Genomic DNA, 26398 nt, shown 5'->3' on the forward strand with positions numbered 1-26398 from the left:
AATTCATTTTAAAAAGTTCCACTGAAAACTGTGCACGCCATTGCTTTATTACTATAACTGGTACTTTGACATATAACTTCAGCTGTTAATTGCGTATTACAATTACGAGGTTCTTTCCCAATCACCAGTAGTGGGTAGGTCCCAATGCTTGGTAACACGCATAAGAACAAGTCCCGACTTCAGAACGCGCGGTCATATACGAAAGTCCCAATGGATCTGCTAGAGCTTGCACTGCATGCTGACGACCGCGGCCTTCTTCTCGTGGCAGTCCGGTTGCCTTTGCTCACCATGGCTTTCTGTTTGGCAACGGCGATGACGCTCCAGCGCGCCGAGGTCACCACGACGATATGCCAGGTACAGTAATTGTAACCCTTTGACGCGTATGCGCTTGCGGAGGAAGACGGCAATTTACTGCTAATAGCAGTTGTGATTAAGCTAACAAATGGAAAAATCGTGTTCGTTCACTTGTCGGTTTGTTCGTTCACCACATTTCGGTCGAGAAACGCCCCGAAGTAAGGTTAAAGAGAGATACTCGCGAAGCAATATATTAACATATATATTATTTAGTAATATTAACCATGCTCATTGTATTACTTTCTTTTTTCTGGTGACCGTATCTGACCGGTGCAGGACGCGCCTCTGGTATCAACATTTCTTGAATGTTGGTGGCAAAAAATAAAATAAAAGGTCTGGCTATAAAACTGTATCGAACGGCAAAGAGGGAAATCGGTCAGATAAGTTTTGGAGGAATGCAAAAAACAAGTTGGTAAATAAATTCTAGTAGTCTGACGTGTGAAAAATCAATATGATTACGAGGCATGCCTTAGTGGGGCTCTGCCGATTAATGTTGGCAAACTGAATTTCTTTATCTTGCACTTAAATGGAAGTACAGGCTCGTTTTAGACGTCTCCATCGAAGTGTGGCCTCCACGGCTGGCATCAAACTTGCGAAGTTCAGCAGTGCAGCGCCATAGAGACTAAACGACTGCTTTAAGTAGTAATGTAAAGGTCAATTAAATTCTAATTATGAGCAGGCTAGGTTGTTTAAACACGCAAAATTGTAGGAAAAAAAATTCCCACGCTGATTGTGATCGTACATAGAGAATGGCATTGGTCCGAAATCTTTAAGCAGGTTTTGTGGAAAGGTCGCAGGATCAGTACGACGGTAAGCCCGATGGTTGTAATCATCCTCATCTTGATTTCTTGCCTACTACAAGATGGAGGCCTCTCCCAACGATCTACATTTACCCACGTCGCGCGACAACTGACTCAATCCAATATGTCGTATTTCTTAATTTCATGTTATCGTCTAGTGCCCTTCCGTGCTTGACCGGACTTCCATGTCCTTAGCAGTTATTCTGTTACTTTAGCAGACCAAGCGTTCATTGCCCTATGCAGTTACATGACCCGCTCAACTCTATTTCTTTTTCTTAATCTTCTAATCTCTCTAATCCACACTGCAGTCCTGCCTCTCAACCAACCTAAATCTAAATGCATGACAGCCAACACACGTCGTGACATGGGTTCCGCTACGTTTACCCATTGACTTAAGTGCAATATTACATAAGCGCATGCAAATTTCATTTGATGCGATTGTTAATAGTTAATATAAATAAAAAATTGTTTAGCATAAATCCCGACGAATCCCGAGTGCTGGCAGAATGCAAATGACTACATTAAAAAAAAGATCGGTCAGCTGCTAATTATGAATTGTTTATATTTGCCGTATGTTTACCGACCCATATTTAATCTTCTGCAGTATTCCTTCTCACGATGCCGATTCCTCTTTTACTAAGCGGCCTAGCTAAACGTAGTCTTGCATGCATATTAGAGGTGACTGCTAATCGCGAATTGCCGTTCTTTTGCAAGACTCATTACGTTGATCTTGTTCAGTAATCTTGAAACTGACTTTAGACTATGTGCACTAAGCTCCACAACCATTCGTTGCATGTAACATGCAGAGTCGCTGAGAGGGACAGGGCGATTTGCAAACTGTAGGTTGCTGAGATATTTGTTGTTGATCCTCACCCGTTAATCATTCCGAGTATAATAGCTTAAAAACTGCATGCATTCAATAGAGCTGAAGAGATTGTGCCTCATTGCCTGAGGCTTTTGTAGAGTGATATTTTTCTGCTTTCCTCCTGAATAATTAAGGTTATTGTCATGCATTTGTAGGTCTTTGATAATATATTTACGTATGCTTCTTGCACTCAGTGTCTACAACATGCCTCTGTGACTGCCCTACTGAAATGTTCGAAATGTAGTTCAATTTTTTATATATTTTCATACAAAACCTCTAAAGATTATACGGAATATATATTTGAAATCCATACAGATTCCATAAGATTTCTATGGACATGTGGAGTTATTGTAATAGCGTACGGAACGCTTCAGTAGGGCCTGGCGTTTATAAAGCATCTAACGTCCCTTCGTAATCTATGGATGCCGTGCAGAGAGGCTGCTTATACTCCTCGTGGTTTTTCAGTTACCTGATTGATGACGTGAAAGTTTGCCATTGTTGAATATCCCTTTCTAAACCTAGCCTGTTCTCTTGTGTTTTTGAAGCCAAGTCTTGTGTTTCTAAACTCGCGGACAACCTTCAGTAGCACTGAAGGTTGTAGCACTGAAGCACTGAAGGTTTACGGTGGCAGAAATAGCGTAAGTAAGAACATTTCTGAAAAAAAAAGATTAGAGTGTGGAAGACAAGACATAAATCTCTTATTTACAACTGCAAAATGAAACAAAACAGGTCACTGGGTGTTAAATATGACTGTTGTACTGCTCTTTCATTCCGCGTTTGGACAAAGGCAGAACTTCCACACGTGAAGGTAGGCTGATTTAGTGTCTGTTCCAAGAAACGAAATGCGCTGTCAAACGGTACCGCAATAATTGGCTTAGTAACACACGTGGAGAGATTTCACTTCACTGTCATAGAAAATTGCCCGCTAGTATTTCCTGTAAAATCTGTATTTTCTGTAATATTCTGTAAAATAAAAAGACGCAGTCAAGTTGGTCTAATTATTGCTAACTCTTTAACGCCTCGCATATTTTGGAATATTGTGTTGCAATTTTTCCAGCCTTTAGAAAAGTAACATACGAGCAAAAAAAAGGCAGCCAACCCGTTTCTAATAGAACGCGTTTATCATAATAATAATAATAAAAAACATTGTAATCATTGTAATGATCACTATAGATCATATACTATACCTCTACATCACCACACCAATGAATGACACCTGGCGTGCTATTCGGGACACTGCCAAATTCCGCCATATCATCAAGTTCGTCATCTTGTCAGCTCTGATTAGCCTAGAGGGCTATTACAGCTTCTCCGATTGGCTCAAAATGCCGTTACTGCAGAGGCAGACAAATTGGCCCAATTCGGCGAATATCCAGTATAGCGCTGATGGACGCTATCCAATGTTACGGCAATGTCAATCTCCGCCTAGGTCGCTATTTGAGCCAATCAGTGATGGCGCAGTCACGCTGTCGAGCGACACGAGCTAACAACAAAAAAAGGTGTTGAATTCGACAATACATGGCGGAATTAAACAGCTTGCAGACACGCCGAGCATGTCCGCACTTCGCCGCGTCGTTTCGTAAGAGGCACGATTGATTAACTTTGCTTCGTCGCAGGGTGTATCGGTAACTAACTCCTGGCCATCGCTGAGCAGCGTCACCGACGTCTGGCCTCAGTGCTGCGCCTGGCGGGCGGTCGTCATGTTGCACGTGGCGCCACGGCTCCTGCTCGTCTGCAACTACGCGCAGTATCTGAGATGGCGCGCCGCGCTGGTGGCGCCACCTCTGCGGTCCGTTTTCGATCTTCTGGCGTGCCTCTGCTCCGTGGTGCACGCGTCCTCGGTGGGCTCGCTGTTCATGATGGCGTGCGCGTCGCGTCGCGACCACGCCAACGTGCACGACGTGATGCTCGTGAACTGGACGTGGTGGTCGCTGCTGCACATGGCCAGCACGTGCCTGGCACTGCGCATGTCCCAGCACCGGAGCGACGGCTACCTGGTGCGAATAGAAACCGTTTTGACGTGCCGTAGTTGGTACAAAAACGGTGCCTACAAAAAAAAAACAAGCTCGAAAGGAAATACTAGTCCTAGTTCCGGCAAAAACATGGCGAAGAAACAAAACAAAAATTAGGAATTAACGAGAACTCACTCCACTTACAGAGGCACCGCTGACCAGTACATAAGAGAAAAAGAAACTGACCCTTCGGAACAGGGCTTGTCCCTTATTTGCGATGCATAAAATATAAATGACTAAGGTCAGGTATATGTGCCTTTAAGTAGGATAGTTTGGTGGGCGAGTTCGTGCGTTATAAAAGTATGATAGATCTAGCTGGTGAAAAGATGCAAACACAAGTAGGAGGACACCAGACCAACGTTGGGCCTACACTTAAGATTTGATTCGAAGACAATGCCACGAAACGCGGTCGCGAATGCACACACACACACACACACACACACACACACACACACACACACACACACACACACACACACACACACACACACACACACACACACACACACACACACACACACACACACACACACACACACACACACACACACACACACACACACACACACACACACACACACACACACACACACACGGAGAAAAAAATTCCTAAGAACATGCGGTGGACATACGGTCCACCTATACGCGGAATTTTCTGATAGGGAAAGTCACACATAGCACTGTTTGCAGTCTATTTCGTTTCATACCCACGATCGACACGTGCGAAAGAGTCGGGGCTGTGGTCACACCACTTGTAATGTAGGGGGCAGCTTTCCTCCTGCACTCATGGGAAGCAGATTTCGGTGCTTACACAGCGGCTCGTTGATGCAGCGACCTGCATGGTTAATGTAGGGCCGGTTGCATGATAGGAGAATCTTATAAAAGATCGAAGAAGCGGATTTTCTGAAAGCGGCAGACTGTTTTTTGTCACAGCCCGCATGCTCGCTTCTTTCCTTCTCCTGTGAAATGCGTTTGCGCAACCTGGCTAGTTTAGACGGCGTGTAGAGCATCAGCGTTTCGCGAGTTCTGGTTGCCACACGTTTTAGGTTGTGAGACAAGCAGTGCGAATTTGCCATCACTTCAACTGTCATTGGTTTCTTTTTTTGAGGTTTTGATGCTTTCCGCTTTCTTACCAGGTATGTCTTTCTTCCTTTCTTTCGAACAATGTTTTGGCAACAGCCGTCAACAGTCTGTTCGTGTATCCTGGGGCTCTATAACGTAAAACTATTCCAATATGTTTTTATTCCAATCTCCTGACGTCAAATTTGCGCAACCACCGACGCAAGCATCGGAAGGTCACCCGCCGGGTTGTCTGAATAGACCAATCAAACGCTCAAATCAAATGATAGACTGATAGACCAATCAAATGGCGTCGAATCAGAAATAACTGTTTTTCTTTTGTTCGGTCGAATCATGCATAATCAGTGTGTACGCATGATACCAGATGGGGAGCTATCGCGATATTCGTGACGTCGCGTCACATACACGTGAAGTGGGTGTGGTCCAAAAAAGTTTTTGACCATTCGAGGAGGGCTGATTGCAGAATTGCAATAGAAAAGTTTGGAATAGTTTTACATTATAGCGCCCCTGCTGAAGTTAACATGGCTAGCTGAATATCAAAACTGCCCTGCATGACGCGGACGTAACTCTTCTTTAAAGCATTCGTTTCACAAGGTTTGAATGGCAGTATTCGTAGGCAAGGACCGCTTTCTTGGACCTTTGGAAGTACCGTCAGCATAAATGCTTATTATCTTGTATGCCATGCGATGAGCCAGGCTAACATCTCAAGCATATTATTAAACTTCGTATCTCTCTCTTATCATTTTAGTAAGTTCAAAGTAGATACAGAAATCTAATGGAACCATCTTCACAAAATTCGTAGGTGATCGATGTGGCCGTGAGGCTTGGCCTTCCGGTCCCGACGTGGGAGCGGCCCGCTTAGTGATTAATTATCACTACTTGCAGGAGCAAATAAAGTTTTCCTTCCTTCCTTCCTTCCTGATCCCGGGAAGAATCTTCAGAACAAGTTAAAGTCTTACCCGCAATCACTTTTAGTTTGTCATCAGGATTGAGCATGAAAAACACTATAAATTATCGGCATATTTAAAATCACGTACAGTGCTTTCTTCCTGCGGCCTTTGCAGTGCCCTGCGGTGGAAATTCGTTTAAGCGAGATGTGGTACGACACCGTTGCAACACTAGAACTATTAGGTGCCTATGCTTGGAATGAAGAGCCCTGTGTTGCAGCATATGGCACTGCTTGATGAGTAAATCGTGAGAAGCAGCACAAAAAAAAAAAAAAAACTACTGACAAACAGCAAGGAATGATAAAGGCAAGCTCGTCCTACTTTTATATCGACCGACATCGTGGCATTGGCACAGAGCTCGTTAGCCTTCAACCAGGCCACGACATCCAAGAAGCTTTGGATGGCAAATGGGTCCAAGGGATCCACAGTTTGCAGTGCCCGATGCAAGTACCCACCAACCAACGTCTGCTAGGAGCGTTCTTCTGTGGCGATGTCACTAAACGCAACGTCATTCTTCGCAGTCAAGAACACATGCAGAACGTAGTCATCACATTGCTTTGCCACTTTTCCGGAGCCATTCCAGTTGCAGATTCTTGAGAAATTTCATTGCATGAGATTTAGCACTCCTAGGCGGCACATCAAGAGGCCTATTTCTTCTGAGTGGCCGGACAGGCTTTTTCGTGAGAGATACCCTTGGAAGAACAACAAACATCCTTTGTTTGTCCGACTACTGCACCGGGCTCAGTTCATTACCACTGAAGTACTGGTTTCTCGGTCTGAGAATCTTGCCAAGTCCGTGATTAACCTTGCCCCTCAGCAAACTAGCGAATCCTTCCGAAAAAGTACGGTCTTTTTGATTCATCGGATACATTTCCGCTAGTTGGCAAGCTGTAGCTAGAATGTTAGGGTCCGAAACCTGTGGCATCAGGTTAAGCTTCGGACCTCATCCGCTGTCTTGATTTTTTTCTTGTGCTTGCGCGGCAGAGATTCGAGAGATTGTCTTCAAATTAAAACTTAGTTGTAAGTCCAGTGTTTCATCTCGCATCCTTCTTGTACGTGTGCTAGCGTCTTTTCACCTGTTGGAATTATACCCTCATTATGAGCAAACAGATGAAAGAATGACGTTGGCTAAACCAGTGCACACACATAGTCAACACACAGAATCACCCGCACACATGTAGGGAAGATTTCCACATGTCCGATTTGAGAGCCTGCCGAGTGATTGCTTTAGTGAAGGTTACAGCAACGGGCAGGATTAGAAGGATGTTTAAAAACACGTCCTATACAGGGTGTTCCACGTCAACTGAGCCAAGATTTAAATATACGCAAATGTCACACAGCAAGACAGAACCACGGTCTTTGCCAATCTTTGCCACCGCTTGAAATACTCAGATTAATTTTTGCATTCCGTTTCACTACATACTTAATTTTAATTAGTAATTGAACTTCTCAAGTGTTAGAATTAGAAGAAAGGTGTGAATGAGAAAGTTGTAGAGCAGCGTGAGAAACTCCCTATACTGCTTTCTTTTGCTCATTACGTGCTTCATAAAAGTGTTTATCAGAGCATGAAAGAAGCCCACAAATACATGCAAAGTGCCTCGAGCAGGCAGTCGCGCGACAATTTGTCGTGTATTTGCTGGTTGCGCTTGCATAAAAAGTTGAGAATCTGCTCAACCTCAACCAAGCCCGTATTTTTCTTGCCACAAGGCTAATCTTTGTTACTCTAATTTCCAGCATTCTACACATCCTCTCTACAAACTACCGTAAGAAGCTCAGGGCAGCACAACGAGTGATGGAACGAACACTGAGAGGAGTAAAGTAAGAGAAAAAGAAAAAAAGAAAGGTCATGTAATACGTAGAGCAGACAAACCGTGGTCTATTATAGAATCAAAGTATGTATTAACGGAAGGGAAATGCAATAGACGGAATAGTCTATTGCATAAAGAAAGCTGAGAAAAGAAATAGATTGCATAAAGACGAGCTGATTGATGATAAATAGGTTTAGTTAGAGATTGCTGGGAGAGTCCTTCCTCCTGCACTGAACACAACATTATCTGCTGCTGATGATCTGCGAGGAATGTTGGCAGCGGGATGGCATGACATTAGGTGGTGTAGAGCCCTCTCATTGTGTCCAACGGTCTTTATGCTAATTTCTACAGACATATGTAGTTTCTGTGAATACTTAAGCACCAGCTAAGGATTGCCTTTAGAAGCCGTTTCGGATATACAGCTGGGGGGCTAACCCTGCTCTAGGAAGGCGCTTATATGTTGTTTTAAAAGAAATAACTTTCTTTGGCTCTTCCGTCCGTTTTCGCGCGTTCCGACTTTCACCGCTCATGCAGAGGCGCCGATGCAAAGGACGAATCCAAACGCCAAATCTTTGAGGCACACCTGCTATGGCACGAGATTGCTTTTGGGCGCTTGAAGGCTTAGATGCTGTCTTGGAGCGCTTGAGAAGGCCATCCCTTGTTCTTCTACCGCCGCCTTGACCCCTTGTGTCATTTGCGGGACAGTGCTTCGGTGGTTGGAGAGGAGCATGGGGGTCGCGATCCACGCCGGCGCTCGTACCGCTGGAGGCAACAACATAGGACGAATAGGCTTATATGTATAGCCACCTTTGTACTTCTTCAACGAGAGGGCCCTCCTGGGCGTCGTCGTCGTAATGCTTTCTAGGCTTTGCTAATTTAACCCGCGCACAAAAGCATTGCAGACATTGCCGCGCGTGCTGTTGTACTCCCGCGCCATAGTCCATAAAGAAGGTCCTCACTCTACCTGATGAGAACGTTTACACTACCACTGCGTGTTTGCTGGTTAACCGCTCTGACCTCTACAGAAATACGTAATGAAACGACGAATGCTGTCTAAATATGCTCCCTGCTACATATAGACACAATTAAGAACATTACTTCGGAAATAATGACACCTTAATTCCAGCGTTTATCTCTTCACTTACAGTGAATGGACAAATGGTGGAAGCCATCGATGTTATTGTCGATGGTTTCTTCACTGTTTTTATTTTGTAAAGAAGACGTTTTCCTCTGCAGATGCGCCGTTCCCGAGTCCTCAAGGAAACCCTGTTGGCTCTTTCGGTCGCCGCAAGCATCGGGATAACCTACTTCGGCGCCGCTCAGAAAGGGTACTGCGCCGAGATGGGTAAGCGGCGTATCGTAGCATCAAAGGACGTAATCTGCCGTGGCAGGAGACGTACTCTGTTAGCGTGGCGTGCTTTATTAGCATCTCGCACCACTTTAGTTAATACCGCTCGGAGGTCATTTCGACAATCCCACAGAACATAGAGGTGTCTGGGTACTCAACACAAGTTGGACACTAACGGTTTCGGCGTCAACTCAGCACGTACTTGTACCTAGTTCACAACACCCAGAGTTGACAGCGGATGTCGTTGGGTCGCTGTCCCAGGAACTTCGCGTGAGCTGTGACGCGGCAGGTGAAGGTCACGAACGTAATGTGAGCTGACGCTTCGGGGACACTCGATTCTGTCGCGGCTCGTCACGTTCGTGTTTGTGTGATTATGTGGTCAGCACCGTCTCGAGAAATGTGCTATGCTTGGAATAACAACGGGAAACTATCCCGCCAAGCCCTCCTGTGCAAGTTCGCTCGTCTTCCCGCATGACTCTCGCATCTCTTGACATTCGGCGTCTTCGCATGACAAGCATGCTATGGGGGAAGACGGTACCATATTTACGCAGCTAGGACGAGAGATGTGTCCTGACCAGAACACTGCTATAATGTAGCATCGAAGTTAGGACGAAGTACTGTATGTGCGTGTGTTTGAAGATATTACGCTCTTGACATTGCTGTTTTAAGGTTTTTGAAGCTTGTCTAACGTTTTGAACAATATTTTGTTGAAGATATTACCCATTGAGTTACTCTGGTGTATAGTTGCGGTAATATTCAACAGAATGCCGAATGTGCAATGTCCGAAATTTCTGGACACGTGACTGCTTCCGTTACTTGTCAGAGAGACAGGTATATAAAAGCCGCAGAACATTTGAATCGTGACTAGAGCTTGGAGCTGCGGGATGCTGACAGCCCGTACACAGGCAACACTTACGAGCTGCACGCTAGGAAAGTGTTTTTGGGCTAGTATATCCCCCCCCCCCCCCCCCGATTTCTTCTACTCTACTCTATTCCTTTTGTAACAGTTACCGCTTACAACTCGCATAGCTTAGGTGAAGTGGTGTTCGGACTAACGAAAACGACAACAGTGGAATGAAATAGGTATACTCTACGTGTCCTAGTTTCCTTGATGGGGCACTTTAGTTTGGGAGCTCTTAAGTACATGGGGACGGAGAAATTATTTGTTTGAGCAACCAGTGCACTGATTTATTGCAATGACGTTTGTTGCATTGAAAAGCGAATGTTACAATCTAGGTGCTGTAGAAAACAGGATATTGCTATTCGGGCCACTAATCACACTTACATATTGCTGCAAATTCCAAAATTGGAACAAAGAAGACTACCAAGTTTACAACTTTGTAACTAACGAATGAAAAATGATAGGACAGTTCTGTTAACGTATTGTCCATCGCTGTGAAGTAAACCCAAATGCATCAGTAGGGTATTTGCCAGACCCTCGTAAACACTGTAAAAAATTCCCGTGCGTTGTACAGCGATTTATCAAATTGGGCGGCTTTATATTCTCTACCTGACAGATTTTATAAATCTGCGACATCCTTATCGCGCAAAGCTACGGATTTATAAATTTATAAGTTCTATTTGTGAAAGTTACTGATTTTCAGCAATTATTAAAAATATTCCAGAACGCTGAATTAAAATTCTGCTTTACAGTCACTCTAACTAAGCTTTTTCTCAGAAATGCAAGAAACTGTATTAAATTCAGTCGTTTTTTTTCGCAAAAACATTTTGAGTTTTACATCTATTTGAATAGGCGGCATCGGGGTCGGCCCAAAGCTAAAGCTTCCTTTTAAGGTCTAGACATTTTGGACGTTATGAATAGCTTTAATGCGCACCGGTCGTTTCCGTGTGTGTAACTGCCCCTATTGCGAGTGTGTGTGGCCACTACGTCTGTCGCATTTCCCAGCTAAAGCCTGGAGTATCACGCCAGCTGCTCAGCCAGGCTCAGGTCTCCAGCTGCTCGATATCTGTCCTGCCTTCCGACCTAAATTTCTGTTGCGATTCTCAGGCGGCGTCGAAGACAAGGCGGCGCACGTGCAAGCGGCGCAGGACCTCTTCGGCATCAGCGAGCTCGCCTTCATGGTTTGCACCATGGGCTTCGACCTGACCGTCCTGTACGACGTTCCCGACAACGTGGCCCACGCGCCGTGGCCAATGTGATCATCGACACCCGCGCCCGCATGATCCGGTGTCACCGGCGAATGTAGTCATTTTGTTTTGTTTAATTTCCCAGAAACCGTGCTACATTGCAGGACAACACTAGTAGACTACGGATAAAAAAAGAAAGGTTTCTTTTGCGTTACAAGCTTTGTTTTTGTTTGTCAGCAGCACCACAGATTCAATTACCAAGAATATTGAAGTGTAAACAGTTGTTGATCTCGTCATTCTGTATCACGAGCCGAGCTTTTATTGCGTTTAAAACTAGACAGCGCCAAAAGTACACCGTTTATTGCATTGTTTTGTTCCTGTTTCGTTTTCAGTTGGACGGTGTCTGCTTGTCTGCTGTTATTCTGCGCGATGACTGCTGCATGCGTTATATATATGGCATTGCTGAACAAGTGAAGCATAACTGAGCGGAACCGCAACTTGTATTCCCCGACCCAAGCTTCCAGCTTTTGGTTACGCCGGAGGGTGCAGAGGCTTCAGTATGTTCAGGTTTCAGAAAATTGCACCACTTTGCTGCAGAGAAATGAAGTAGGCCTTTTTCACTGTTTGGATTTCGCTTTGTTAGTATTTTCTCTTGCATTCGACATCGTGCAGATGTGTGTGCAGATAAAGTGTTGCCGAAGCTTCATTTGTATGGCGTCATACAATTTTTTAAAAAACGCGCGTCGTGAAAGGCGCTTTTGCGGCAAGAATTCTCTGCCGCGCGAGGATGGGTCCCGAACCCAATTTTTTCGCGGCGCCGCGTTTCCGCAGATCCGAGCGAGCCAATCACAGGCGCCGAAGTCGTCACGTGGGCGGTGAGATCAATGCTTTTCGGTTTTTCTAGGCAGGCTTCATTCCCGCCGAGCCTAACTGAAACGCGCGGGAATTATCGCGGGCTCCCGATGTATCTCGAGAGAGGGCGAGAACTCTCGCCTGCCCGCCACTCTCCTCGACCGTGAATGCGCAGTGTTGAGGCCTCCGGAACGCGGCGCACATTTTTAAGCGCGCCGCCTTACATGATTTACATGACTTCGCTTCCAAAGCAATTAGCACTTGACGACAAGGAAGATCGATCTGGCTGTGATTTATTTTTCGTGCTTGCTGAGCTTAATTTTGGTTCCGGTCTCAGCAGTTACTCGGACAACAATACAGACACTTTGAACGAGTGCCGCACTGTAACGAATTGGTCATCTTGAGTGTTTCGTTATGTCATTGTGAAAGGAATCGGACGCACACACCAGTGACATAAAACTAGTTTTGCTTTTATTTTGCTCAAGTTTAAGAGTATTGCAAATAGCGAAATATATTTTTGGTCAGAAAACTTCAAGGACGAATTTTCAATAATTTTATACAATTATTTGCATTCCAGAAATACGTATCGCTTTGCATGCGCCCACAGCAGACGTAGCCTTAAAGTAGATCCACTGTAAACTCACTAGGGTGGGGGCGGGAGACATGCGCTTATCATTCCACTGTTCGGCTTGTTGGCACACCCACACAATTCTAAATGGACGTGATGGACACAACAACCAAGAAGGAACGAGCTATTGAAAGCATGTAGTGAGATATAGAACGTAGAGGGGGGGGGGATTTCAGCAAGTATATAGTAACAAAGCATTATCGAGCAGCCCTTTTTTAATTGCTTCAATACTACTAGGAGGGCAGAAATCGGGTGCTAACTATCCCAAGAGCTACGTAGTTTAACGCTACATAGGAAATGTTGAATGTGTGAGGAATTTACGACAAAAATCGCCGCATTTATTTGCCTAGGATATTGGATCTTATCCCGTATTTGCAAAAGCGTCCTTACGGTGCAACTGTTCGTAACATCAGTTTACAGCCAATCTTGGTGCTGAAAATATTGAATTTACCTTAATTTTCAACAGACTTGTTACAGAGTGTGCTAAAGGGGCAAAGGCTAAAGGTTTAAAATGCCTGACAAAGGCCTCTGACCCTTTGCAGTTTGGTGAACGGTTTAAGCGAAAAGAATATGCACAGTCATGCTTTCACCACATGAAAGGGCCCATTGTAATAGAAATGAAGTTCAGTAAAGTGGAAAGTTGGGCTAGTTGGTGAGTAATCATCATACCTGGCTGGTGAAGCAGCGAGTGTCGTTTTTTCTTGTGTGACTTCACTGTATCCGAGTCAGTGCGCTGCTTCACCAGCAAGGTATGATGATTACTCACAAACTAGCCCAACTTTCCACTTTACCGAATCTTGTAGTCTTTGGCATAGATAAACAAGCAACTGAGACAGGCTGGGCTATGATATAGTGCAATCAAGCATCGAAAAAGTATTGAGCTCAAAGCATTTCACGCCAGAAAAGCCTTTATTGCTTCACCCGCGGAGCAATTTGCAGAAGCTGTAGTCGGGTCTACGTTGCAGCTGCCGTTGGTGTCGAAGGCGTGGTGGCAGATTTTGTGTTGGAGGGTGAACCAACGTCTACCACAGCGGCATAGCCCGGAACAGGGAGGCTTCCTTGTGCTTTGGCGAAGTTCAAGAAGATGTCCTGAAGTGTGTTCTCGCCGATGAGGGCGTGTTCGAAGGGGAACTTTTTCTGGAGACGCGCCACCTTGGTGAACAGCTCACTCCATGGAATACGCTCCATCAGGTGGTAGCTAAGCAGGTTCTGAACGGAGAGAAAACACCCGTTGATGACGTACCACAAGTGGGCACCACGCGCAATAAGAGAAACAAAAATTGCACCACTGTGTGTAAGCCCGTCCTCCTAAAATAATCTATGCCTCCTAACCGCAATGTAGGAGTATGTTCCATGTATTTTACGGCATCCCATACGGTTGGCCCAGCTACTGTGCTCGAAGTTAAAGAAAGAAAGATGGGTTATTCGACAGGAATGACACCAAGTCCGTGCTGCTGAAAGAGTTGTTGCGAACACTCCAGAAAACCTTGTAGTCCGTTACATCAAATTAGTTAAAAGTAGCCAGAACTTGTTTTATTGTTATTGTAAAGTTCAAACTGCTAATAATGGCAGAAGGGAGCCATAGGAGACCTCAAAATACCGAATTTTCTGTTTCATGTCTTTATTTTGCTATTCTGTGAGTCTATCCCGCACACACAGGATAGCAAATGTCATCAAACACAGACGTATATGCTGATAAGCACATGTGATAGAACCGTATTGATTCCAATTGAAATATTGAAGAATAAAACCAAAGACCTTGATTGCTACCAGGGACACCAAACATTACAATCCGAATATATACATTTTAAATAAGCATACTTGTTTTGCGGGAAAGAAACAATAAAATTGAGGAACACGCATGTTATAAAAGAAACTGAACATTACTCTAAGATGGCTATTAGACACTTTACCAATGGCTTTGTAACCAAAAGGGCTGCCCAGCTGATCGGTGAGTTGGACAGCCAAGAGATCGAAATCCGCTGGTTTCCTGCGCACATGGGGTCTGTCGATCCATCTCGGAAGAATTTAAACGAGATGGCTAACGCAGCTGCACGAGGACTTACTATCCGTGCACTACGCGACCAGGACCTTAATATTATACAGGAGGAGAACAGGGACCAATTACTAACATATAATGAAATCACGAGGCATTATTACATCAACAGAAGGGAATTCCCAGTGCCACACGCTAAGCTCAATAGAGCTCAAGCGGTGACTCTGAGATTGTTGCAAACAGGAACTTATCCAAGTCCAAACTTTATTAACAAGATATATCCTGAAAGAGAGATACCAATCAATTGCGAGAAGTGTAATGGCATCATTACTCTGGATCACATGCTTTGGCAGTGTCCTGTGACTTTCACAGACTGTGACAAGGAGAGAGACTGGTGGCAGCGAGTCCTACACAGTGGAGGTCTTTTCGATCAAGTACAGGCCGTCCAGAAGGCCCATGATACGGCGGTAAGGTTAAACCTTACTGTCCCGACGTGGGAGCCGCCTGCGTCAACCTAAGGGTTGATCTTCAGGACATTAAATAAAGTTCATCATACCATACCATTACAATCCAATATATGCATGTCATTTGGGCCTATGCTATCGGAATGGCATTTTAAACAGAAACTGGGGTACCTAGTTGTTTCCATGGATCATGAACATCACCGTCCGAACGCATTCATGCCGGATAAACATATTTACTCCCATTGAAAGACTCAAGAATAGGATAGCGGTCTCTTGTTGCTACCCGCGACAACAAAAATTGTCGTCTGCACGCTAGATTCTGCTAGATTCTTTTTCGAGTTTAAGACATAGGAATTTAATTTCAGTGCTGATGCTTACAAGGGATACTAGACATCCCCATCCGAACACATACATTCCATATAAGCATGTCTATTCTGACTGAATATAGAATAAAAAAGAGATATGTGCCAATCATTTGTCGACGTTAAGGAAAAGAAGGTCGACGTCGACGGATGTTAAAATGATTGGATGAATAAATGTTTACCGCGCGTCTGTGTTCTGTCTCTGTGTCGCGTTTATTATTGACCTAGTTGTTATCTTAATCATATTGTATTTCACTCGCAATGATGATGGCGGCCATCGGGCCTCCTTGACCATCCTGTGACGTAGGATATGCTCTCTGTGCATATGCCACGCATCTGTGTAAGACGACTCTGCGCTTTGGCCCCGAAACGCTGCTCAACGTCGTTCGGCTCGCAGCAGGCACGGTACGTATCACGCAATTGGGCGAGTTGCGCCTCGCGAGCTTCGCCCGCCTTGCTGGCGTGGCTGGTGCTCGTTGAATGCGGACAACCTCGGGGTACTGGCGTTGCCTCTCTTAGGCGTCGACAGTGCTCATTATACATCTCGGCATGTTGCTGTTACACAATCCTTCAGGGTCACTTATTGTCTGGCGCATTAAGCGTACCAGGCAGAGGCCGGAAATTCGGATACATCTCGCCGGCGAAGCCATAATTGATGAAAACTTTGCTCCCAGTATAGTTCGGCGCGTTGAACCTGCCCCACGGCAGAGCAACGCTCAGCTGCTGCAGCAAAGCGTGCGCACGAGCACGTGGTGAGCGAGCGCTTTTCCTTCTGGGGAAGCCGCAAACTCACTTTACTCTTTTCGTTCCACAAGAACTGTAAGCCGGCATGGCGCCCGCCAGCCCATGCTAGCGCGCGATGCACTGGGCCTTTACGGTTAGCATTCCCGGCAGTCCTGGCTTGCTTGGAACAGCTGTCAGCTGCTGTGGCGCATTCGATTTTGCTTGGAGAGCTTCGAAAACTCCGCCCACTACTCTGAGAGTTGGTTGGCGGAAACGCGTTTTATTTTTTCCACCCCTGGCCGGAAGTTCTGACTGCACTGTTGGAGCCACCGTACCACAGCTTCAGCACATTTTTGCTCGGGCAGGCGCAAACAGCTAGCAGATGAAGGCTGAAAATGATGTCATTTGAAATTGAAAAATGCCATTTGCTTCTGCGTACATTGCGCCTTCCAGACAGGAAATATTGCGCACTCAGCTATCACGTCTAGTGGATCGGTACATTGTGTGCCATCGTTCGAGCTTTTCATGAGCCGTGAATTTCTGCAACTGCAATCTTCGTTCTTTATTTACAAGACACGCACAGCGATCAGGCGCATATGCTTGTGTGGCGACACACTCCGCGCATATTTCTGCGCACCCTCCGCCTTCTTATCATCCGGCCCAGCATAACACACTTGCACGCTGGAATGCGTGGCCGATAAAAGATAGCGCCACCACCGCGTCACCCGAGGTATGCGTCGCCGACGGTGGCAATAAAAACAGGCTGCCCGGCATAGAAGGACCGCTTTCTACCTTCCGCTACTGAGACGAACGTCGCGTTGGTACGCCCGTCCGCTGCGATCGTTAGTCGAATAAAGAGTCGTTACGCTTTTATGTTTGAATTCGTCCTTCGGCAGACACGACATCCCACATCTGGTGACCCGGACAGCGAACAAGACGGCCTTGAACGACAGCTCAAACTTCTCAACAGACAGCTTCACACGCAGCAAGAGGTCATCCAGAAGCAAGAGCAACAGCTTCAGGAACGGCACGACGAACTCAATGGTTCTGTGCAGTAGCATCCTGCCGGCTCCGCCGAGGACGTCAGAACCCTGGCAGATGACATCCTGCACGCTGCCCCGCATGGCGTCTGGCGTGTCGCTGTCAAGCTTCCGCCGTTTTAGGCCGACTCGCCCGAGGTATGGTTCGCCCAAGTCGAGGCCCAGTTCTCCCTCGCGCACATCATGGAAGACCGGACCCGCTACGATTTTGTCGTCGCCCACCTCGATGCCCGCTACGGCAAACGAGGTCCGGGATATTCTTGCCAACCCACCAACGGCCAACCTTTACGAACACCTCAAGACTAAACTCATTCGCCGCCCTTCACTCTCGGAAGACCAGGAGGTGTGACAACTTCAGTCCGCAGAACTTGCCGAGCGCATGCCTTCGCAGCTCTTTCGCCATATGCGTGCTCTCGCGGGCAACATGGGAGTCCAGGATTCCTTACTGCGAACACTTTAGCTTCAACTACTTCCACCGGACGTCAAGGAAATTCTGCAGGCTCAGCTTACGCTACCTCTCGACCAACTTGCCGAAATCGCTGATCCGCTGATCATGTCATAGAAGTCTCTTTGTCACCGTTGTCGCCCACCGTCCAGGCTGTTGCCGCACCGCTGAACACAATAGAGCTTGCGCGCCGTATCTACGGTACAACCGACAGCTCAGCTTCATTCAACGACGCCTGGATCAACACTTGGCGATGTGCCACTCGCAAAGCCGTGGCTAGAACACTACCCCATCGCAGCAGCCTGGCGACGACGACCGGTGCTACTACCATTGACGCTTCGGGGACAGAGCACGACAATGTCGATCACCCTGCTCCGATAGAAATCAGGGAAACGCCAACGGCAGCTCGTAGCCACGGCTGCGAGCTGTCAACCTGGGGGGCCGTTGCATCTTCGTCACCGACCAAATTACAAAGCAGCGGTTCCTTGTCGACAATGGTTCCGACTTTTGCTGTTCCCCGCGAGCCCATCTTCAAGGTCCCCGTCCTTCTACGTCTGTCAAGCTCAGCGCGGCAAACCGGTCCACAATCAAAACTCATGGCTCGCTCCAACTGCACATCCAGCTTAAAAACCTACGCCGTGACCTTCATTGGAATTTTGTCATCGCCGACGTCACCGAGCCAATCACCGGCTCAGACTTTTTGGCGCACTACAACCTCCTTCCGGACTGCCGCCACGACCATCTCATCGACGCGACAACGGGACATTCTGCGCCAGGACAGCGAACGACTACCCACCAGCCAAGCATCAAGGTACTCAGTGTCGAACATAATTCACCGTACCACGCCATCCTCGCCGAGTTTCCCGGTTTGACGCGCCCCAGCGGGTTGCCACACGACGTGAAGCACACCACCTTGCACTACATCCGCACCACCCCAGGCCCCCCGGTTTTCCGTCGCGCCCGTCGCCTTGCCCCGGACCGCATGCGCATAGCAAAAGCAGAATTCGAAGCCATGCTTTGGGAGGGAATCGCCCGCCTCTCCGACGGCCCATGGGCCTCGCCACTTCACCTCGTCCCGAAGAAGACCGAAGGCTGGCGGCCCTGTGGGGACTACCATGCCCTCAACGCCCGCACCATTCCGGACAGGTACCCCGTTCACCATATACAGGACTTCACCCATTGCATTTCTGGCTGCCACGTTTTCTCCGTGCTAGACTTGGTAAAGGCCTACACTCAGATACCCGTCAATCCGGACGACGTCCCGAAAACTGCAATCATTGCTCCTTTCGGCTTGTTCGAGCTTCCCTTCATGAGCTTTGGCCTGAGGAACGCTGGGCAAACCTTTCAACGCTTCATCGATGAAGTCTTCCGCGGCCTCTACTTCTGCTTCGTCTATCTTGACGACATATCCGTCTTTTCCCGCAACACCGACGAACACCACAGGCACCTTCGTCTGCTTTTCCAACGCCTCGATGACCACGGCCTACTCGTAAATGTCCCAAAGAGCACGCTCGGCATTTCAGTCAACTTCCTCGGCCATGAAGTTTAATCAGAGGAAACTCGACCCTTACCTCCACGCATCTCATACATGCAAGATTACACTCAAACTACCACCGCTAAAGACCTTCGCCGTTTCCTCGGCATGCTGAACTTTTACAGGCGTTTCTTGCCATACGCAGCCGACTACTAGGCTCCCCTCCACGATGCCTTGGCTGGTCTACGAGGAAACCAACCCGTCACGTGGACACCGGCTTTAACGCAACTTTTCGAAAAATGCAAAGCTGCTCTCTGCACCGCCACCCTTCTCTCCCTTCCTGTGCCAGGCTCTCCCTTGGGGCTCTTCATGGGCGTCTCTAGCATCGCCGTAGGCGCCGACCTTATGCAGCGCGTAGACAACACCTGGCATCTCTTGGCGTTCTTCTCCAAGAAACTCTCAGCTCGCAAAACGACCCCTTCTGCGGCCAGTCCCACCGACGAAACTACGACCCCCGCCCCGTCGAGTTTCGCCAGCTTACTACAGAGAACTTCTGGCGATATACGAAGCAGTTCAGCACTTTCGCCACATTCTCGAAGCATAGCACTGCACTATCTACACAGACCATCTACCTCTGACCTACGCCTTCTCTCAACGCCGCGGCAAACTCCCGCCGGTCCAGCAGAACCAGCTCTCGTTCATTGCCCAGTTTACCACCGAGATCCAACATGTCAGCGGGAAGGACAACGTGGTCGCCTACGCGCTTTAACGTGTGGCAGCTATTAGCCCTTCGCAGATAAAAGCTGATGTCCTCGCCTAGGCTCGGACTACGGACGCCGAACTGCAGGAGCTTCTTGAGGGCGGGTCCTCACTACAGCAGCAGCAAGTCCCCATACCTGAGTTGACAACGACTATCTACTGCGACATATCAACAGTAGGAAGCAGGCCTTATGTGCCCCTTTCCCATCGCCGTGGCCTCTTCAACCAGCTACATAATCTCGGCCATCCCTGCATACGCGCCTCTACACGCCTCGTGGCCGACCACTATGCCTGGCCCTCCATGCAGCGGGATTGCCGCACCTGGGCGCGCTCCTGCATTCAATGCCAGCGCGCTAAAGTCACCAGGCATGTCACTTTACCACTTGGCGCATTCCCCCAGACCTCTGGTCGGTTTCAACACTTCCACCTTGATATCATAGGGCCCTTGCCTCCAGCTGGACGCTATCTCTACTGCCTCACCGCCATCGATCGGTGTACTCGATGGCCAGAGGCATGGCCCCTCGAGGGAATCGCTGCGGAAGACGTCGCCTCGGCCTTCTTCGCCGGCTGGATTGCCCGCTTCGGACCCCCTCGCTGCGTCGCCACCGACCAAGGACGACAGTTCGAATCGCACCTTTTCCGGCTCCTCGGGCTGACCATCGGGTTCGAACGCTCGCGGACTACCAGCTACCACCCATACGCCAACGGGATGATCGAGCGTTTCCACCGACAGTTCAAAGCAGCCATCACGTGCCACCCGAACGCAACCTGGCCTGAAGCCATCCCAGCCGTCACCCTAGGTCTTCGCGCCACCTTCAAGCCCGACATTCAGGCTACACCCGCAGAGATCGTCTACGGGGAACCCCTTCGTCTTCCAGGCGCATTTCTTGCGGCACCGCCATCCACCACCGCGACGTCAGAAGCCACCGATTTCATAGACCTGCTCCGACGCACCATCGCTGCCTTCCGCCCGTCACCTGCAGCTCACCACTGTAAGACCTCTCCCTTCGTCTTCAAGGATCTGGCAACGTGCTCGCACACTTTTCTCCGCGACGACACCGTCCACCAGCCTTTACAGCCACCTTACAGCGGACCTTACCCAGTTCTCCGTCGTGACAAAACCTTCACTCTGTGCATTAACGGGAAGGCCGTCCGCGTCTCTATCGACCGGCTGAAGCCGGCCTATAGATTCCGCTGAACCAGGAAATACCAGTGCACCCACAGGCGTCCATCTACGACCGCCGACATCGCAGCCGGCTTCTGTCACAACAGGCAATGGGCGTCGGGTACGCTGTCCAGATTTTTACAAGCCCTGAGGGCTCTACACTCTGCGGGGGGGGGGGGGGAGGCGGGGGCGTGATGTGGCGACACACTCTGCGCATGTTTCTGCGCACCCTCCGCCTTCTTATCATCCGGCCCAGCATAACACAGCTGCACGCTGGACTGCGTGGCCGATAAAAGATAGCGCTACCGCTGCGTCACCCGAGGTATGCGTCACCGACGGTGGCTATAAAAACAGGCTGCCCGGCTGAGGACCACTTTCTACCTTCCGCTACTGAGACGAACGTAGCGTTGGTATGCCCGTACGCTGCCATCGTTAGTCGAATAAAGAGTCGTTATGCTTTTATGTTTGAATTCGTCCTTCGGCAGCAAAGTGAAGTTCACTGGTTGTGCCGTAAATGGGTGCCAGCATTACAAATGAACAGACGCGAGGATATGGACACACCTCGAAGGCGCGAGCGGAAGACGACGAAGATAAAAGCCAGGAAACATACAGGACATCGCCAACAGTACGAACTCGCCCCTACGGCGATTCTTCTACAGTATATGGACACACGCTGAACTGCGTATCACGTGTAAAAGCGTCGTTTCGCTTTCGAGAACATAACTAGCCTTGGCTAAAAATCTTTGTTTACTGGTTGATAACAAAATCACTTGGACAGAGAACAGCGTAAACACGTAGTAATTATTGCAGAAATAATTTAGCACTTCGGATAACAACACTCGCAGGAACACCGGCTTGATAAACAGAATAGTTTTCCACTGCTACGGACTCACTTGTATGACTCCCACCAATGGTGGTGTATAATCGCTACCGGGCTCACCTATCGCTGATTTCAGCATGCTCCTAGTAAACGAACGCACGCTCACTGCAAATCGAAAAATTCAGATAAAAAGTGTCTTACAGCATTCTCCGCGTTACCACCTGACAATGGGACACACTGACCGGTTAGCTTACTGCAGTAAGAAAGTGGTACCATCAAAATGGTTGTCAGTTCCCGCAAACAGCAGGAAGATTTTAGCTATGTGTAATGTACTTTTGGGCACCGGAACCAGTAGCAAAAACAATAGCTGGCTCGGAAGGTCTTACGTTGATCATGACGCATGTTATGCCGCGAGGTGACTCATCGTTTTGCTAGCATGCTTAGTTTAGCGATGTAAGCAGAAGATGCTGTTTTCTCATTCAGCCGGGTTAGTTGTTAGTTCGTTTGTTCCAAAGAAACTTAAAGTCGGCTGCAAACAGCGCTAGCTCAAGTTGGAACCCTCGGTCTCACCACAACGCCACTATTTTTTTTTCTTACATTACGAACGCAGACCTATTCTATTACAACTGGTTCGATGTGTTTCCAAATCATGCATTTACGCTAGTAGAAGTGACATAGCTCTAAGGAAAACTCGCGCTAAATTTCAAAAACGTATTGGAAGAAACGCAAAGTGGGGCGATTGGTTATTTATTTTTCGGGTTTCATCGCGGTTTGAGCATTCCTATGAGCGGTGGGTGTCCTCTGCGTTCCCAAGCCTCGACTCTACTTCGGACACTGCATACTGAGAGCACGAACAAGTACCAGCTTTCCGACGTAGACCGCTTATCCACATCGATCAGCTATCTAGATAAAGAGAAAGGTGTCGGGGAGCATTCGCCAAGCTCCAAAGAGATGCCACGTGAGGAACAGTTCGCCGGGCGAGCGCATCATTGCCTGCGTGATTCGTCAAAGCTATGGTAGTGTTTTACTATACTGCTGCTACGGTGGCAGGATTCATGGCGAGGAGCATCTGGAAAGTGTCATCCTAAATGTCCGTGAGGATTTGGTTAATCTTCCCTGCCTCAGTCATAGTTCGGCTTACGTGGTTGCAGAGGTCGAGGAAGTTCTGAATATAGCTCGCGAAATTCTTTCCTGGCCGTCGCCCCGCTGGCGGAAGCGTTGTTCGGTGCGAAGCTATCTCTCTGCAGGTCGACCAAATACCTCGACAAAGGCGGTCCCAAATTCAGCCCAAGTCGCAAATGTCCGCTCGTGGTTGCAGAACCACCGGTCAGCGACACGCACTAGATAAAAATGAGGTTGGTGAGATAGGTCGGACCGGCCCATTTGTTGCGGTTGCTCACCCGTTCGCACGACGAACGTACGCACGACTGTACGCAGCTGCGTCTTGTTGATGAACTGCGCCACAGATGATTGAACTAGTTGACGAATCGAGACGCCCACCGGCGTCATCGGGCAAGGTGGTGGCGGTAGCGGCGGGAATAGTGCGACTCCGGAGTCCCAAGGCGAGGCGGTAGGGACCCCAGATCCTCCCCCAAATGCTACGGGGTTTAGTAACAGCTAGAGGGTGCTGTAAGCACAGTCGCCTGCAGTCGAGCGCCGAACACCTGAACAGTTCCCGCCAAACTCAAGCGCCAACTGCCGCGCGGAGGGGTCCGTCCTTTTCAGCAGACAAGTGGCAGGAGTGCTTCTCGATGTGTCTTCTTCATTGCATTATTACTATATAGATAGGAGCGTACGCCTCGTTTTCGCCTAATACTGGAGTGAAAACCGGCATATATGTTACCCAATAGAATGTATTAGGCGCCTCCCACCATCGAGTCCATGAGCAAAGGCTTTTTTTTTTTTTTGTAACTGCATTTACAGAAATACGACATTGTCGCATAGCGTCGCATAGTGTTAAAAAGGCAGAAAGCTTAGCGTTAATCATGCACCCCGCATTCTTGTTCCAGGTAGCTTTGCTGCAGATTGTGGCTGCTTCTTTGACATACCTGAATCGTACCAACGCATCACATGCTTGTGGAACAAGCGACAGCTTCAACCGCCTTGCAATAAGCTTTTCTCCAGGTCATCGACAAGAGATGGGCAGCACATGCGTGCCGTCGGGCAGTGGCGCACGTATAAAAGAGCTGCTTCATTGCCGGATTCTTCCGTGGGCACCTCGAAAACAAAAGAAGCATAGCGTAAACCATGCGTTCTTGTTCCTCTTTAGATGTGTATACCCGTACCGCAGCGTGAAAGAGCTCTTGTCATGACATGCCCACGGACTTTACTGGCTTTCGTATGCCGCTTTTGTGGGCATTAGGGTTAACTTAGCGTGAGTGACACAACGTCGCGTAGTGACCTTAAACTTTTCAAACTGACCGCGGTGACTTAGTGATGACGCCAGCAAAAGAAAAATAAAAGAAATAAAAAAAAAGCTACCCTTTCGCACTGAAATTCACCACCAAGTTTGTCCCGCCGGCGTTAACAGTGTTCTTGATAAAGTAAATATGCTCCTTGACTGGAAAAGGCGATGATTAATTCTGGCCTTTTAGAGACTTCCAGAAAGGCAGTCAGGGTTTTTTTGTTTTGTACTACGGAGTAAACGGGCTAGGGTAGTCGTCGGGAGCACGCCGCGGCAGCTTTTCTTCGGTCGGCAAACATTCTTAGCGTCCGAACGTCGCGTGTGTCTACGAGAGACGCTGTCGTAGACTGCTTTTGATTTTCACCTATCAGTGTAGTTAAGGTGCCCCCAATAATTTCCCTAGCGATTTTGATATCCGCAATCATGGGCTACCACAGCAGCTGTAAATCGAGATGCGCTTAACTATTGAGATGCATACATGGATAAGCTGGTCTTGCGCCTTGAGGCAAAAGGCACGACATAATTGCGCAAACTGTCTCTGTGTCGTCGTCCGTTAGCATGCTATGGGCGAGGCTGCTCACAATATCACGTCCCATTTAGTGACCAGTGGGTCTGGTACAACTTTGGGCATGACATATACATTAGTTGCAGTTGTCAAAGTACTTTCCTGTCGCGGATACGCACTTGCGTGAAAGAAGACTGGTATTTAAGATTATTGTGCAGTAATACATGCGGTATTTGTCTGTACTCCATATTGTCTACCATGTTGCCGTTCCGCCTTTATAATATAACCGCAATGTACAGTAGTAGATCGCGAACGCCAAGATGGCTGCCGCCGTACGCAAACGCCTCGTGCAAACTCCGCACACTTGCTTGTATTCAAGGGTCGCGCGACTGTCAAGGCGATCATTAAGCAATGTTGGCAGTTCGAGGAAGCTGACATGTGGCACATGAGATAATTTGTTCGCATCTTCATAGCGCGAGAATCGGTACGAGCTGTCGAAGGATGGCACCGTAGAGTGTATTGTATATATGTGATGAAGTCCGCGTTCCAAATTTCAGACTCGAGTCAGCCTGTAACGACGGACAACCCGGCATCTCACTTATATGTGCAGTCACCCGAGGGTCGCGGGCGCTGGCGCAGGCCACACGACCTTCTGGGGCTCTCTTCAACACTTGTCGACAATTGTCACCTTATTTCCTGCCATCAACTATCAGCTGAACTAGTCCTACAGCCAAATTATTTTTCTCGAAATTTGGCCACCCTGTCATCGTTATGGTTTTTATTTGTAAGTTATATTTAAATTTAATTGAGTGCCGGTCCTGAGATTTCCGGTGATTTTACCTTTGCCAAGTTGCCCGCATTTCAATTCGTAAGTATTCTTTGTCGGGTACCGTCGCAATATGTGTCGCGCGAAATGTGCGATTTCTTGTATCTGCACAAAATTGCGTAATGTGCGAATACATTTAAATGTTCTAGTAGAGTGAATATGTGATGACTGATAGCAATAAAAGCAATAAGGAACAAATAAACAAAAAGAATCGATCAGTGAGAATACCTGAATAATTAGATTTATGCATATTAGTAGGGATAAACAGGGCTCCATAGAAAATACATGGGAAAGCCTATAGTAGGGGGGGGGGGGGTAAACTAAATTTTGTGGCTTGGCCAACTTAAAATTTGGGGTTGGGCCAACTTATATTCGAGGGTGGGCCAACTTAATTTTGGGTGTGGGTCAAATTGAAATTATGGGGTGGGACAACCGGAAATTTGGAGGTCAGCCAACTTGAAATTTGAGGGTGGTATAACTTAAATTTGGCATTAGGGGAAGTGAAAATTGGCGTTGGGCAAACTTGAAATTTAGAGGTGGGCTAACTGAACTTTGGAGGAAGGCCAACTTGAAATGTGGGGCTGTGACTACTTAAATTTGGGCGTGGGCCAACTTGAAACTTAGGGGGGCGGG

At 47.8% G+C, this 26398-nt stretch overlaps 2 protein-coding genes across 2 annotated transcripts in view; one reads left to right on the plus strand and one right to left on the minus strand.

Annotated features, from left to right (window-relative positions):
- Positions 1 to 3531: 3531 nt before the first annotated feature.
- On the plus strand, positions 3532 to 12029 carry LOC129381462 (post-GPI attachment to proteins factor 2-like). The gene is made up of 3 exons (XM_055064343.1): positions 3532 to 4016; positions 9103 to 9211; positions 11223 to 12029. The coding sequence occupies exons 1-3, from the start codon at positions 3720 to 3722 to the stop codon at positions 11372 to 11374; spliced, it is 558 nt and encodes a 185-aa protein (XP_054920318.1). The 5' UTR covers positions 3532 to 3719; the 3' UTR covers positions 11375 to 12029.
- A 1599-nt stretch (positions 12030 to 13628) lies between these two features.
- The window catches only part of LOC129381710 (ATP-binding cassette sub-family A member 17-like), a 28058-nt gene continuing 15288 nt past the window's right edge, over positions 13629 to 26398 (minus strand). Inside the window, exon 3 of the mRNA XM_055064777.1 lies at positions 13629 to 13991. Within this exon, the coding sequence (XP_054920752.1) occupies positions 13737 to 13991 (255 nt within the window). The 3' untranslated portion in view covers positions 13629 to 13736. The remainder of the gene's footprint in view (positions 13992 to 26398) is intronic.

This window comes from Dermacentor andersoni, chromosome 11 (genome assembly GCF_023375885.2).
Source record: "Dermacentor andersoni chromosome 11, qqDerAnde1_hic_scaffold, whole genome shotgun sequence".
Lineage (NCBI taxonomy): Eukaryota > Metazoa > Arthropoda > Arachnida > Ixodida > Ixodidae > Dermacentor > Dermacentor andersoni.